This window comes from Manis pentadactyla, chromosome 10, assembly GCF_030020395.1.
Source record: "Manis pentadactyla isolate mManPen7 chromosome 10, mManPen7.hap1, whole genome shotgun sequence".
NCBI lineage: Eukaryota > Metazoa > Chordata > Mammalia > Pholidota > Manidae > Manis > Manis pentadactyla.
The window spans coordinates 83451856-83466829 of record NC_080028.1 but is presented as its reverse complement, the minus strand read 5'-3'; the positions used below and the strand labels follow the sequence as shown (position 1 = coordinate 83466829).

Sequence of the window (14974 nt, the reverse complement as noted above, 5' to 3'; positions counted from 1 at the left end):
CTTCTCAGGGGAAGATGTAGCAGATGCCAACGCTGTCTGGGTTAGTCTTGTCTGGATCATATTTTTTTGCCTTTTCATGTTGACAGGTGCTATTGACTGTCAGCTGGGAGGGCCAAAATTTTCACTTGCCTTTCTTTACTGGGACAACTGCGACCCCTAGTGGCTTGTGTTGGGTAATTGCGTGTAGAGTGGGTCTTTGTGTCTTGCCTGGCTGGAAGGGAGAAATTTCCCTTTCTGTGGGCGGAATTTGTCTCAGGCTGCTTCTCTGCTTTCGCAGCGCCCAGAGGGGTAATGGATGGGGGGGCTGCTTGACTGTTTGCCTCCGTGAGGGGCCTCAGAGCTGTTGCCCATGGGGTTAGTGCACCCGGTTTTCCCTGTAATTTCCAGCTGCTGTACTGTGACCTGGGTTGTTTCCGTCAAGCTGTTAAGTCCCTGTCCCTTTAAGACTTTCAAAAAGCCCCCGCTTTTCTTTGTCACAGGGGCATCAGCTTCGGCACCCGCTCAGAGGTCTTACTCCCTGTTTCCCCAGTATCCAGGGCCCCCTGGGCACGTACTGTGTCTGCGCTCTGGCCCGGATGGCTGGGGCTGGGTGTTCAGCAGTCCTGGGCTCCGTCTCCCTCCCGCTCTGCCTATTCTTCTCCCGCCGGGAGCTGGGGGGAGGGGCGCTCGGGTCCCGCCGGGCCGGGGCTTGTATCTTACCCCTTTCACCAGTCGCTGGGTTCTCGCTGGTGTAGCTGCAGTCCGGCTACTGTCCTGCGTCTTCTGGTCTCTCTTTTAGGGCTAGTTGTGTTTGTTGTATTTTCAAAAGTATATATGTTTTTGGGAGGAGATTCCCACTGTCCTACTCACGCCGCCATGTTGGCTCCGCCCCCCCATCCCTTCTTAAGCCAACTGCACTCTCTGCCCACCCATAACCAGCCTTGTGCTACTGGAGGAAGAACACCCCACATCCTGACTGATCCCATTTCAACTCATGGCAACACATTTCAAGGAAGACCTACTGCCTCTGACTATGCTCTAGTTGCAGGAGCTCCCCTCCAAATAACTGTTCTCACCTCTCCTCTCAGCCTCCCACACCCCTGCCCACTTTCTCTCACCCTTTGAGAAAATAGAAGCAAATGAGGTGGGAAGGCCCTTCCCAGCAGCAAATCCAACGAACCACTAGCACCTGGCCTCCTGCTCCCTCTGAACCCAGCTCCTCCCTCTGGGCTCTCCCATCCCACCCTTCTCAAGTCCTCAGTCCATGCCTACCCCTATTGATGCCAGGGTTCTTGTTTGCAGAGTCAAAGAATGAACTTAGCAAATAGTCAAGGTAGGAGAGCCAGGGAGACTTTTATTGAGAGATACAGTGAGAGGACAGACAAAGCTCCTGGCATGAGCCAGGAGGGGACAAGAGAGCCGGGGGTGGTACATTGTCTAGGGGATTAGGCAGTTGAGGATTTGGGGGAACTGAGGGCTTAGGGTGTGGACTTGTGCCACCTGCCCTGCTCTCAAGGTGGGCTGCATTGTTGTCTGTTTGCTAGGGCTGTTTACAGTGAAGTCACAGGTTATGCTGGGATACCCTTGCCGTACACTCAAACATTCCAGGCCAAGTTGCTCGTGGCCTTTTCACCTTTTACTGATTGCAATGGAGATGTCTATATTCCTAGTCTGGTATCTTTACCCTAGAGAATTAGTGTGACCTTGACTTTATATAATGCTGAACACAGAGTTTCGATAGGGACTTTACACTGTTACATTGCTTTGACTGTAAATTTCCTGCCTTGCTTTTTCCGGAGGCCCTCACCCTACTCTGACTACACCCACAGTCCCTGTCTCACTATCACCTTTCTCTCCTGCTCCCAGTCCCTCCTATCTCCCCAGGAATGTCTTACCACAGTGTACATGTGCTCTACTGTCTCCCATGTAGAACCAACCAGTAAATGTTCCCTCAGCCCCACTTTCCCACCAGCTGCCACCTCTCCTCTCTCTCTCCTTCACAGCCACATTTCTCAGTTTCCATTTCTCACTTCGCATTATCTCAAACTGTTGGGGGAGTGTTGTTTATTTTCTTCCGTCCTTGTCTCCACAGCAACAAAGAATTGAAGGGCAGAGACACAGTAGTGAAGCAGAGTAAAAGTTTTATTTAAAGTTACTTAAAGAGAGAAAAAGTACAGGCCACCTCAGCAATGAGAGGCACCCTGAAAGTTTGGAGAGAGAAAGCTTAAGATTAAAAGGTTATGCACTTAGAAAGTGAAGGCGACCTCAGAGAGAGGAGCACCCTGAAATGTTGGGGGTATCCCCTTTTAAGGATTTTTCAGGAATGTAACAAAGGCCTGGGGGTGCAGACTCGTTAAGTGGTCCCTGAATATTTAAAATTGACTTAACACAAGGAACTTCCTGCTCTGATTTTTCCGAGATACCAGCGTCTTGGTCTGGGAGCATATCAAACGAGATGGCCTGCCCAGCCTGTAAAGTAAAATCGAGCTGAAATAACCAGGCGAGGAGGCTACAAAAGAGCCAAAAGTTTAATAGGGCACAATCCTGGGCGATGTTCGCCTGTCTGGTTAGTCACAGGCCGGAGAAGTCATGCCAAGCAGGGCAGGCAGTGAGTTTTTAAAGAAGTTAGGGGGAGGGAGAGAGCATAGGTTTATAGTGGTGGATTGGCTAGCCTAAGGCACCTTTTCCAGGTTGGGAGGGGGCAGCAGCCGGGGATTTTGGCACATCATCAAGCCAGAATCTGTTGGTCTCTTTCCCTTACTAGGCCGGGGTTGGGGGCTTTGCTGTCCTCCCTTTCCCTATTTGGTGAGAGCCGAGCTCATCCGGCGTGCTCACCCCTCCCTCCAGTGCCTCCAGCCTTACATAGCCCCCAAGGTGGGCTGAATTATTGTCTGTTTGCTAAAGAGTAAGTTAAGAATTTTACTTCTTAACTTCCTGGGTATTAAAATACAATCTTTAAGATGGAATTCTTCCTGCCTTTTACTATGTTGTTTAAGGCTGGGCCTGCATGCTAAATTAGTTGCCTAGATTACAAATTACTTGATTAGGACAGAAGGAAAAAAAATACAGCATATAGGTAAAGGTAAAAAATAAGCTAGGCCTGCATGATTAACACAATAAAGACATGGGCTATGCTGAGGTACCCTCCTTTATCTGGGGAATATTCAAACATTCCAGGCTAAGTTGCTCCTGGTTTTTTGAGCTTTAATTGATTAACTCTGGGTCTTTTTATGGACTTTCCTGTCCTTTTTGTCTTTCCACCCCACTCATATCTTCCTAACAAAACCACTCCAATCAGCTTCTGTCTCTGCCCCTTGCTTCAAAGAAACTGCTCCAAGTGGCACCCCCAATAACCTCCCTGTAACTAGACCTGTTCAGCACCCCCATCCTTCACAGTGGGTGCCCCCTTCCACATGGGGCTCCATGATATACACAGCCTACTCCACTTTTCTTTCCACCTTGGGGCCACTCCACTTCCTCTACTCAGTCTGAATTGTGGGTTGCTCTTACTCAGCTACATTCTTGGCAAGGCTCATGGCTTTAGACCACCTCTATACCACTGATCTCAGAAGATATTTCTTCATCCCTGATCTCACCCCTGAGCTGTGGACTCATTTCCAATTGATGGCTTGATGTCTCCACATGCATCTCTAATGACCATCAGATTTGACCAAATGACTGGTTCTGCCCAATGACATTTGAGAGGAAGGGATATCACTGTCCTCTTACTTATCCCTGGTGACAAGCAATATTCCAATAGAGGCTGCTCTATCAGCCTGGGCCCCAGAGAGAAAGAGCATGAGACAGAGGCACAGCTGACCCACAGGAGACATGCACCAGGAGCAAGAAATAAATGTTTGCTGGATTAAGTAACAGATTTAGATGGCTTTGTTACCACAGCAAAATCTAGCCTATCCTACTACATGGACCTCACAAGGGGAGACTGCTTTTAAATTGTATGCATTAAGACAGACCCAGCACTGATTGTGTGGTGAGGGAGACAAGATATGCTTCAGTAATAGGAAAACAGCCTTGCAGGAAATAGCATGGAGTTTCAACTCACACCAGAATCAGACTCTTAAGTCAGTCTCCTGGTACCAAATTTATCTTTGAAGTTCCCTGAAATTTCTCCTAAAACACGGAACAGTATGATCTCTGTTGGAATCCAGCGTTGCCTGTTTTTCTCCAGGACTGGAGCAAATGGCTTTTCTTTGGTTGAATACCAGATAAGGTAACTGATTTGCTTAAGGATCTGCTTGTGTAAGAAGTTTGTGCCTTTAAACAGCAGTCATACCCAGCATGGTAAGATGCTGTTCACCAAATCTATTTTCTCTTCCTCCTAGGCTCACAACTGGTCTTTATTTCCCAACATCCTTTGCACATAAATGTGGCCACATGACTAGTTGTAGCCAATAAAATGCAAATGGAAGTGGTATGTGCCAGTCTCCTGCCTTCCCATTAAACCAGCCTTACACATTCCTCCAGGCACATCTCTGCTGTTTGATGCAAGCAAGCAGCCAGCTCTCGGAAGTCAGGTGTAAATGGTGGATCCGTATGACAGGAGGAGCCTAAATCCCTGAATCTCCACTTCAGGAGAGCCATCTCCCACTCAGGAGCACCTGATGAATTAACAGGAGTTAGAAACAAACTTCTGTCATGTTTGAGCCATTGTTCATCTTCAGGTTTGTTGCAGCACTTAGGGTTATCTTTAATTACAGTGAGAGCCAGGAGACTCCCGACCTCCCAAGGTAATAGCAGATTCATGGTGCCCATCTGTGCCCTCTCTGAGGTAGAGCCTGTTGAGTGGAATGTGCGAATGGAATGCCTTAAAAGGTGGCTACTCATTCAGTCTAAAAAGCATATAGTTGAAATCCAGTAAGTTATTACTGCACCTATGTGTCACCCTGCACTGGCTGCTATAATAAAACACCACAGACTGGGAAGCTTATAAACAACAGAAATTTATTTCTCACTTCTGCAGGTCTGGAGGCTGGAAGTCCATGATGAAGGCACGAACATGGTCAGGATCTGGTGAGAACCCTCTTCCTGGTTCACAGTTCGCACTTTCTTGCTGCGTCTTTAATTGGTGAAAGGGGGAATAAAGCTCTTTCAGGCCTCTTTTGTGAGGACACTAATCCCATTGGTGAGGGCTCCTGACCTGATCACCTCCAAACACTGTCACATCGGGCATTGTTTCAACATTTGCAGGTACACACTCAGACCACAGCCACATAAATGTGACTCTACTATGCTCCCTTGATCAAATGCAGTCTAGACTTTCCCCTCCCTTCTCCTCCAGGTCACAGAACCACACTGCAGGTTCCTCCCGGGCTCAGTCCTGCCACTGGATTTGGACCAGAGGTACCAGGCTAACCTCCAGGCCTCACCCAGGGAAGGGCCTCAGCATCCTCAGTTTGGGCACATTTTCTACTTGAGTGGGAGATACTCATGTTCTCCTGCCTATCTCCTCCTCTTCTTTTTTGGACAATTTCCTGGGTTTACAGAAGGTAGAGACTCCTGATGTCACTGTAAATGGTCCAGGCCAAGGAGCCAGTCAGTGGGACTTCAGCAGGTACTCACAGGACTCATGCAGCTGGGGAGAGCTCACAAAGGATGGACAATCACGGGTCTCCCCCCTTGACTGGGACCCCTTAGATCAGACAGGGGCATGCCTGCGGAGTTGGAGGGGCAGCTCAGCTTTGCACCATATTCCTCAAGTACAGATCTGCCCCTGCCACAGCCCTGCCGAAAGCCCTTTGATTTTCATCCTACAAGGGCCCCCAGGTGATTCACCACAGCATCTTTCATGGTGGCAAGACCTGTGGTGGTTAACCAAGTAAATAATGGAATTCTATTCCACCATTAAGACTGCTGGACTGTGTGAGATAAATGTGCAGGCCCTGGAGCCACGCTACCCAGCTTGGCCCCCTCTCTGGCTTCAATTTCCTCTCTGGAAAACAGGCCCAGGCAGAGGCTTACTGTATGATTCAGCACACATTATAGTGTAGGTGTGAGGGTAAGAGGAAATGCACACGCAAAGCACTTGGAACAGTGGTAGCTTGTGTTAACAGAACAGCACATACATGAAGTGAATTTTAAACGGAAATACATAGATGCAAAGAATTTAAATAGACACCTAAGCAGTGAGTAACAGTGGTCACCTCTGGGGAGAAGTGAGGGCTTAAGGGGGCAGGAGACTTCATCATCCTTTTGTAATGTGTGCAATTTAATATTTTTACCATGTGATTATTTGCCTATTATTTTGAACAATTCCTTCAGTGGCTCCATTTGGCCTTCTGGATGGTCCAAAGGCCCGCTTAGGCTCCTCAGGCTGCCAGCTGCCTCTGCCTTCCATATCCAGCCACCAGTGCTCGGTAATCCAGTCTCATCAATATTCATGTTTCTGGGAAATATTTGCAAGGACAGCAATTTAGTCCAGGTGGCTCCCTTCTCTTCTCTTGTTAGCAAAGACAGCAGAAAGCCCCGTTTTTCCCCCTCCCCTTCACTCTCCGCTCTGCCAGGCACTTACTCCCTAAACTCCCTCCCCCTTGCTTGCTCCATTGCTGTGCACATAGGAATGTTACAGATGGAGAAGCAGATATATATTGCTCCCTTTGCCTTTGTTTGGGGCTCAGACCTTGGGAGATTACTCCCCTCTGGGCCCACTGGTGTAAAATAACCCTCAACACTCCAAGACCTCTGAGTGCCGCTTGGTTCTTCTGTCAGTGATCCAGTCCAGGCTTTTCCAGTATTTTCTGTAACATTTCCATTTCCGCAACTGCCTAGGGCACCGACCTCCCTGTGCCCTCAGCTGAGAACCAATCCTCTCCCAACCCTTCCTGCCCAATCCCTACCACCTTTCTACTTGAGACACTCACCCCTTCACCACCAACACCTAAGTGTTACATCCCCTACAGGAACCTCCCTGCTTATACCCACCTTCACTGGCTTGACTCCCAAGAGGCTGGCTTTCTTCCCACCAATCTCCTGGGAGAGTGCAGGAGTTGAGGCTCAGTACACATCTGCTAATTTCAGCTCTCCAGGACCTGAGGACCTCTCAGCTAAGCTCTGAGCATTTTATATGGATAAAATGAGTAACATCTGCAAAGAGCCCTCAGCACAGGATCTGGCATATGGTAGCCTCAATATTGTTTTAAAAACTTGGTGCCAGGCATTAGATGTAGCTATTAGGGACGGATGCTCAGAACAGTGCCTACTATATGGTGCCCAAAAAATGTTTAAGAGGGAACAGTGATTCTCAACCTTACTGGGAGGAATCAACCACCCGGAGTTTATTAAAGATGCAGACTTCTGGGCCCATCCCCCACCAATGGTGACTTAAGGTCTGGCACAAGGTCTAAGCAGCTGACTTTTTAAGACATATCCCACAGGTCGTCTAAGGACTACTGCATGCTGAGAAACCAACTGATCTACTTGTGAATATTTATTAAGCAGCTATGATACGCCAGGTTAAGGTTAACCTTTATTGCAGGGATAGAGAAGGAACAAGAAAAGTCTGTGCTTTCAGTTTACATTCTGTGGGGGATGGAAAACATCAGGCACACCAATAAATATGGACGGCCAGTGTCAGAAAATAAAGCAGTAGAGCAAAGAGGACATGGCAATAGCTTAGGTGGCAAGGAGCCAGCCAGTGAACAACCGGGGGAAAAGCATCCAGATGGATATCCCTTTTCCCCCAGTCTTCCCTCAACCCAGAGTATCTCAAAGGAAACCAAGCCCAGGATAGTGAAGCCCTGCCTTTATTATCTAGGCTTTCAGTTAAGACAGACTGGACAGAGAGGGCTGTAGTGGGAAAGGTTCCAGACAGCCCATTTTCTTCTGGCCATGGTACCTGCAGGCTTCCTCGGGCCAGGAGCAGAGATCCAACTCCCTGCCTCTTGCGAAGCCTGGCCTCTGCCCAATCTCCCTCACTCGTGTCCCTGAAGTCTCAGGTCAAGCCAGACCCCAGCGCTGAGCCAGCAGGTGTGACAATGCCAGTCCTCAGGCCTCTTGGTGCCCCAGGAGCACTGCCCTTATGGGTGGAGCCACCAGAACATCCTTCCTATTTGAAGTCCAGGTCCTTGGGGATCACAGGGATGGGAATGGTCTTCAGGATTATGGAGAACATGACATCCCAGAGAGGGTGACCCCGTTCCCAGCATGTTGGATAACACGTTAGGAAGACATGAGAGTGGGACCTCCTGGGAGGGAGAGGGGACCCTCGTGGTACTGTGAGACTCCCAGGGCAGGTGGACAGCCAGGGGCTGGAGGTTCCAGGGTCACTTCTTCTTGGCACGGTCTGCTGCATCCAGGGCAGCCATGTTTCGAGCAGCTGTGACCAGGTGGATGACACTGACGACAGACTTCAGCAAAGCAATGGGGGCAGTGATCCAGAGACCCATTCGGAAGAGACCCACGGAGCCAACTGTGGGAAGGGAGCCAGGGCAACACAGAGAAAATGGGACGCAGGTGAGGAAGGGGCCCAGGTGGCTGCTGGCTTCATCTCCCTGGGCAGGCCAGAACCCCCTCCCATCCGACTGCCCAGCCCGTTTCCTACCTAAAAGTCCCTCGGAAAAATTGAGTAAGTAGAGGAGGCAGTAGAAAAGTTCGTTCCCAGCACACAGGATAAACAGAGCAGGCTGCACAAACAGCAAAAAGGCTGCTAAACAAGAGGGCAGGGCACTGCACCCTGACCCTATCCCCCAACTCAGGGGTAGGGGCCAGAACCCTCTGAGGGCAGGTAGCAGGAAGGCATTGTACTGGAGGAGCAGGTGCAGAGGGTGGGATGGGGCTAAGAGGAAAGAGCCATCTCCACATATTGTCTCTCTTTTGAAAAGCACCTTGAGAAGCTGCCTCTGCTACAAATAAAGCCCACACTCCTTGTCATGGCCTAAGGCCTTTTGAGAGCTGGCTCTGTGACCTCTCCGCTCCCCCTACCTGCCCCCAACTCCCCTCCAGTCACTCAGTGCCTCCCTCGGTGCACCTGGGCCTCAGGCCCACTGAAGCCTGAACTAGTTCACACAGGCCCTTCCCACTGAGCCTACTGTCCTTAGTGCTTCAGCTTATAGACCTCTTCTCCCATGGGACAGGCTGGGGGGCTAGATGTCCCTCCAGTGCTTGCACTCTGCTAACCTGGGACCAGGGCTCAGCCCAGGACTTGGCATCTACTGAGTAAATGAGGGAGGGGCAGGAAATGCTCACTCTGGAGGTGTAGTAGATCCGAAGCACTGGATTTCCAGACAGGTCAATCATCTTGTGACTTTCACTGCCTCGGACCACAGAACTTGGGGAGAAAGTAGGGGGACTCCATGAGCATTCATTACCATGAACGCCCATCCAATCCTCCTAGTGATTCCCGCCCCAGGTAGGTACTGTGACTGCCTCTATTCTGAGGGGCTGTAGTGAAGCTGAAGACTCCTGTTTTGCCCAAACCCACACAATTACCTACCTGGGGGCAGAGTCAGGACTCAAAAATGCCACATTCAAAAGCCCCCAGCCCCTTCCCAAGAGCTGTTATCTATTTGGAATCCTTGACTATCCAGTCAAAAGTCTTAGGGACTGCTTAATTCAACTGTCAGCAGAACTGAAGCTGATACAGAGAGGATTTTCCCAGTCCTCCAAAAAAGCAGAGCTAAAAAGGAGACTTCCCAAAAGAAGCCTATTGCCATCCCAGACATCCGGACACCCTCCCATACAGTCTCACCCCTCCCCATTGCCGGTTTTCTTCAACTGGTCAACACCCTCAGAATCGCAGACCTATGGAGGTGCAGCCAGTGGCTGGCCACATCCAAGCTCATGCTGAGCTGGAAGAGAAGGGTGGCACGAGGGTACAGCAGGGCCAGGTTGACCAGCAGACACATGGTGGAGCAGCGGTCCGTCAGCATGTCCAGCATGGCCCCAAACCGGGTCCCTGAAAAACGGTGACTATTAGGTGGGTAGAGGCTGTTGCGGGCCGTGGATCTATGACAAGGACTATATTTGGTGTTATCAACTCCAATGCAGAATTTAGAAGACGACGGAAAATGTTCACCGGTCATTGCCTGGAGAGAACAGGCTGCTCTCTGTGTGGTGTAAGGCCAGTGCGTAAGGTTCACCATGACGTGAAATGAGGCATGGGAGAGCAGCGTAGGCGTGGGTGAGACAAAGCCAGCCCTACAACACATCAATCCCAGAACCAAGGGTCCAGGTCTCAAGACAAGGAGACTCGAGGACTTACGGGAAGTCTTGGAAGTGGGTCTGGAAAACAGATTAAAAAATAACTCAACCTTCCAGAAGCCATCCCCTTCCCTCTCCATCCTCCCTCTAAACCTGCCTTCTGGAAGCCCTATTGCTGGTGCCTGGCACACAGTAGACGCCCAATAAACACCTGGTGGATGGATGTTTATTCAGAGATCTCCTGCTCTGCCACTGTCATGTCCAGTCTAGCTCCCCACACCTCTCACTATCAGTGAGTTCTTCTCAACAGCTAGCTTAAGTCCCTTGGGCTACAAAACCTGGCCATTCTGTTTACTACAAAGATGGGAATGACTAAGCTCCCTGATTCCCGAGGACCCGCCCACCCTAAGGTCCTGAGGAAGCAGGAAAAGAGGGCAGAGGGTAGTTGGACTTCTGGATATAAGAATTGTCTGTCACCTTGATTAAGGGCTCGAGCAGCGTGTCCATCGAAAGCGTCCAGAAGTCCGCTGAGCAAGTAGAAGGAAGAGGCCGTGAGGGGGCAGCAGGGCATGAAGTAGAAAGAAACGATGGCGAAGACAATCCGGGCATAACCTTGGGATGGAACGAGGGGGAGACAGGGAGGGATCAGGGAGCCTGCCCAAGGACCCTCGCCCTAGCGTTCGACCCCGGGAGCCACAAACAGCACTCACCGATGAGGTTAGGCACGAACAGGAAGATATTTTCGCCTGGCATCGCGGCGGCCCCCTAGGCGCCACGGATCTGATCTGGAGGTGCCAGCTCTGTCCCCGCTCCGCAGCGCGGCCTCACCCTCCGGCCCGGCGCAGCAGCCGCGCCAACCGCGCACAGGACCCTGCCGCCCCAGGCCAGCCCCAGATGTTCAAGCTCGCTGCCCGCCGGAGCATGGGCCGGAGGTGCGCGGGGCCCTTCCAGTGGGCAGACCCTCGCCTCCGCCCGCCCCGCAGGCGCTCCGGCCCCCAGCTGAGGCCCGCGCCGCTCTAGCTGTGCACTTTGCAAAATTGGAAAAAGAAAAGAGGCTTAAAAATGGCTGCGCTCCCTTTAAGATTTGCCCGCTTCCTTTTCCTCTTCCTCCCTCTGTCCCTTTCCTTCGGCTCGTACCAAACTGCAAGAGACAGGGGGAGATGAACCAGAGACACCGAGCAAAGGAAGGAACGAAAAAGGAGAGGTCAAAAGAGAAGGAGGCCTAGATGAGCATCTCTGCTTTCCTCCCGGGGGAGGGCATGGCATCCTGGAGACAAAGAAAAGGGGAAAGATTCCGTCCTCGCGAGAGGCAAGGTGATTTAGTAGAGTCCACATTTTTTCTTCCCCTCCCCCTCTCTTTTGCTCTCGTTTGCTCTCTCCGTCTCCACGCGGTGAGATGACCGTGGAGGGCTGTCGTGGGCGGGGTTGCTTCTTGCATGCCCCTAGTGGTAGGAGGATTAGGTCTCAGGCTCCACGTTCTGTGACCTTTCCAAGTTTCTCAAGCCTCCTCTGGCTCCTCCAAGTTTCACCGCCCTCAAAGAGGGACCTAGAGTTGGGTGGAGGAGAGGCTGTAGGAGCGAATGCGATAGGCTAGGAAAATGGCCCCCTGCTTTCGGTTCTGGAATCCCTAGTCTCCCGGCAACGGGGCAACGGAAACTCCGCAGACGCCAGGATTTTTATAGCAACGGGTAGCGGCACCGCCCCGGGTCCCCCTCTTTCCAGCCTTCCTCCCCAACTCCAGCTACCCGTACCCCCCGAACCTATAATAGGTGCCCCTTTGCCGCCACCCTCCCGTGCCGAGTAGCCCAAGATTTCTGCCCATCTACGAGGTCCGGGGCAGCACGGAGGCTGCCTTGTCTTGGAAAGGGCCTTGGATGGGAAGATGGGAAGGAGGTCCCCTGGGCAAGGTGGGAGAAGGGATTGTTGTGGGCATTTCCACCCCGTCCTTGGCCCCCGAAGATTTAAGGCAACGGATTTGGCTTTTTTTTTTGCAGAGGGAGAACTGAGATCACAGGATGGTTCACCTAAAGGCCTTGCTTAAATCTGAGCCCAGGGAATGGTGGTGGGATGGGCTTGGGGGAGATGGGCTGGTTTCTCAGTCTAACAGTGGCTCCAACTGTTCCCAGAGGGATGGCATCCACTCCTACCAGGAATGAGGAGAAAATGGGCAGCTGGATGCCCCAACCTGCAGCCTCCTTGGGTGAAGCAGCAACCTCCTTGGGTGGAGGTCTGGTGAGCAGGGGTGGGTTGGGGGAATGAAGTGGGGGCTCCTAGGCACTGAACCCTCCAGCCTTGAGCCTCTAGCCTAGAGACTGAACCCATAGTTCCCAGCACTAGGCCCTGAGACCCCCAAAAGCTGCCCCCTACTTCGAGGGCCTTCTGGGCCGAATTTCAAGGCCCAGTCCTCCAGTACCAGACTCCTTAGACCCAGAGCCCCCAACTTAGGGACCTTCAGACCCAGGATTCCCATGTGGGAACTCCCAGGCTGAGCCCCTCTGAGCCTCCCTTTCCCAGAAGGTTTCATTATCCCGTTCTAAGGAATTCCTGACCCAGGTCAGCACAGAACTCGCTGATGAGGCCTTGTTTATCGCTAGCTACCACATGAAACCCATGCATACCAAGGAAAAACAGACACAAGACTGAGGAACTCAGATCTCCAAACATGGTGACCCTCACTCCAGGACCACTGTATCCAGAAACCCTTCCCTGCCCTTCCTTCGAGCCCCTGACCCCTTTCAACCACAGCTGACCTCTTCACAAGTCAGCCTTTTCCTGCATTACACAGCCAGCCCTAGGACTGAACCGTGCCCCCCAACCCATGAACCCAGGACCCACTCCTCACTGCTGGCCTGGAATCATCTCAGCCCCTCCCTTCCTATCAACACCTTTTACTGGCTGTAGAGATAGTAATTTCTCTGACTGGGGTCTCTACTTCCAGTGTTCTTCACCAAGACCTGAGGCACCAATACCCGGTGAGTGAGGCTTCAAGGGAGAAGCCCTTTGTCCTGGGAGAAGGATGAGGAGCCTGTAGGGGAGAGAGCAAGGGTTTGACAACATCCCAGCAGGGTAGGGGAATTTTTAAACCATGTAGTCTTATTCTGTTTTGTTCTGACCCTTGAATTCAGAGTTCTTAGCCTTTCTTTTCCTTTCTTCTCTACCTCTGACAGAAACCATACCCATATCAAGGCACACCTCCTGCCATCCCCTCGTGATAAGGTATGCCCTGGGCCTGGTAGATTACAAGGCCATTTAGTATTAACCAAATATTTAGAGTCCCTGTTTCAGGAGCTTGGGACACAGAAATGAATGGTAGTCTCTACCTTTAAAGAGTTCACAATTTAGTATGGATCCAGCCAAGTAAATGGCTGGTTATAATAGAGATACATGCACATAATAGAAATGGGAACAGTGAGAAGAGCATTTATCCCAGCCTCATTTGGGACAGGAAGGAAACATGGAGCTTCCTAGAGGAAGTAACACCTAAAGAAAGAATTTTACAGGAAAAAATGGGCTGGTAGGGGTATTCCAAGTGGTGGGACTTACATAAGCAAAGGCAGAGAGCTGAGTCTCAGTAGAATGAATATAAGAGTGTATGTGTATGTGTGTGTGTTAGGACGGGAGAGGGTGGGAACAGAAATAGTTTAACCACTGGAGTATAGAGACAAGATACCAGGGGCTCATCGAGACTTTATGAGTGCCTTATTAAGATCCATAGATGGAAGAGAGGTGAGTGGGTGGGTGGATGAATGAGGAATAAATGGATTGGCAGACAGATGGATGGGGAATGATGGGTGTAAGTGTGGATGGAGAAATGCATGAATGGATGGATAGGTGGAAGGACAATGATGGGTTAATGGATAGATAGGTAGATGGATGAATAGATAGCGGGAGAATGGTTGATGGATAGCTAGGTGGGGCTTAGGTAGTGGATGGAGGGGTAAGAAGACATGAGCTTGGATCCAAAGAATCAAAATTCTGATTCTTTCCTAGGGAACTCTGCCTAGCAGTTTGACATCTGGAGGATGATCCCAACCCTCTGTGGTGCTGCTTTTGGGCTCTCATGCCTTGCCCCATTCTGTCCCTATAGAACATGCCTCAAAGCTCCTCTTTCAGAACTCATTAAATACTTGGGTTTGGGGGTGATTCATAGTCATGAGCAGCATCACCCCTTAAGCTTCCAAAATGTTCTGGAACCAGCACACACCTCTCCATCCTCAGCTGGCAACACCACTACCAGAAATCAAAGGCTTTAATAAAAACACAGAGATCCTGCCCTCCTCCCAACCCAGGCGTGCTCTGGTGTGGCTTCTCTGGGGTAGAGATGTGAGAGTGGCCCTTTTTTTTGGCCAGATGTGTGGGCATATTATTGGAATGATTTTAATTCAGTTATTAACCTGTTGGCACAGATGAGCTCATAGGTCCAAACCAGCCTCCTAGGCAAACTCCAGCACCTTAAGTTACAGTCCTGTGGCATCTGAGACGGTCCACCCTTGCTTCTGAGGAGCCACCTTTGCCACCACTGTCAGTGCTGAGATCTCCCCTCTGACCTTTGGGGCCTCATGCCTACAGGAATATGTCACACTCATTACTAGCCAGAAGACAGTGAGGTAGGCTTTGTGCATTTGCATTTAAATCCCAATCTGGCCACTTAGTGGAGCCTCCTGAGAAAACCAGTTCACATCTGAGCCTCAGTTTCCTTAACTGAAAAATGGGAATAAACTGTTTCACAGGATCCTTGTGAGCAATGATGCAAAGTGCTTAGCACAATCCTGACACAGAATAAATGCCCCCAAACCTTAGGCTACTATAAAGATCAGTTTGCCACACTTCTCCTAAAATT

General features: G+C 50.7%; 2 protein-coding genes across 4 annotated transcripts; one reads left to right on the top strand and one right to left on the bottom strand.

Moving 5' to 3' along the window:
• Window positions 1–4920: 4920 nt before the first annotated feature.
• On the bottom strand, window positions 4921–11237 carry CDIPT (CDP-diacylglycerol--inositol 3-phosphatidyltransferase). Of its 3 annotated transcripts, XR_008992165.1 has the most exons (8): window positions 10845–11237; window positions 10612–10746; window positions 9736–9889; window positions 9181–9262; window positions 8537–8618; window positions 8210–8404; window positions 5560–6382; window positions 4921–5056 (listed from the first exon to the last, which is right to left on the bottom strand). XR_008992165.1 is itself a non-coding variant. In XM_036917729.2 (7 exons), the coding sequence occupies exons 1-6, from the start codon at window positions 10885–10887 to the stop codon at window positions 8259–8261; spliced, it is 642 nt and encodes a 213-aa protein (XP_036773624.1). In that variant the 5' UTR covers window positions 10888–11236; the 3' UTR covers window positions 4921–5056; window positions 8210–8258. The 3 variants fall into 3 exon arrangements, 2 of the variants coding, with proteins under 2 accessions (XP_036773624.1, XP_036773623.1); XM_036917729.2 differs by lacking the exon at window positions 5560–6382 and having other exon boundaries at window positions 10845–11236; XM_036917728.2 differs by lacking the exons at window positions 4921–5056; window positions 5560–6382 and having other exon boundaries at window positions 7445–8404; window positions 10845–11235.
• Window positions 11238–12389: 1152 nt separating this feature from the next.
• LOC118928428 (putative protein T-ENOL) lies at window positions 12390–14418 on the top strand. Its single transcript, XM_057487979.1, is given in 6 exon segments — window positions 12390–12394; window positions 12531–12543; window positions 12652–12799; window positions 13073–13106; window positions 13269–13350; window positions 14125–14418. Coding segments are annotated over 6 exon segments (318 nt in total). The 3' UTR covers window positions 14161–14418.
• The last annotated feature ends 556 nt before the right edge of the window (window positions 14419–14974 follow it).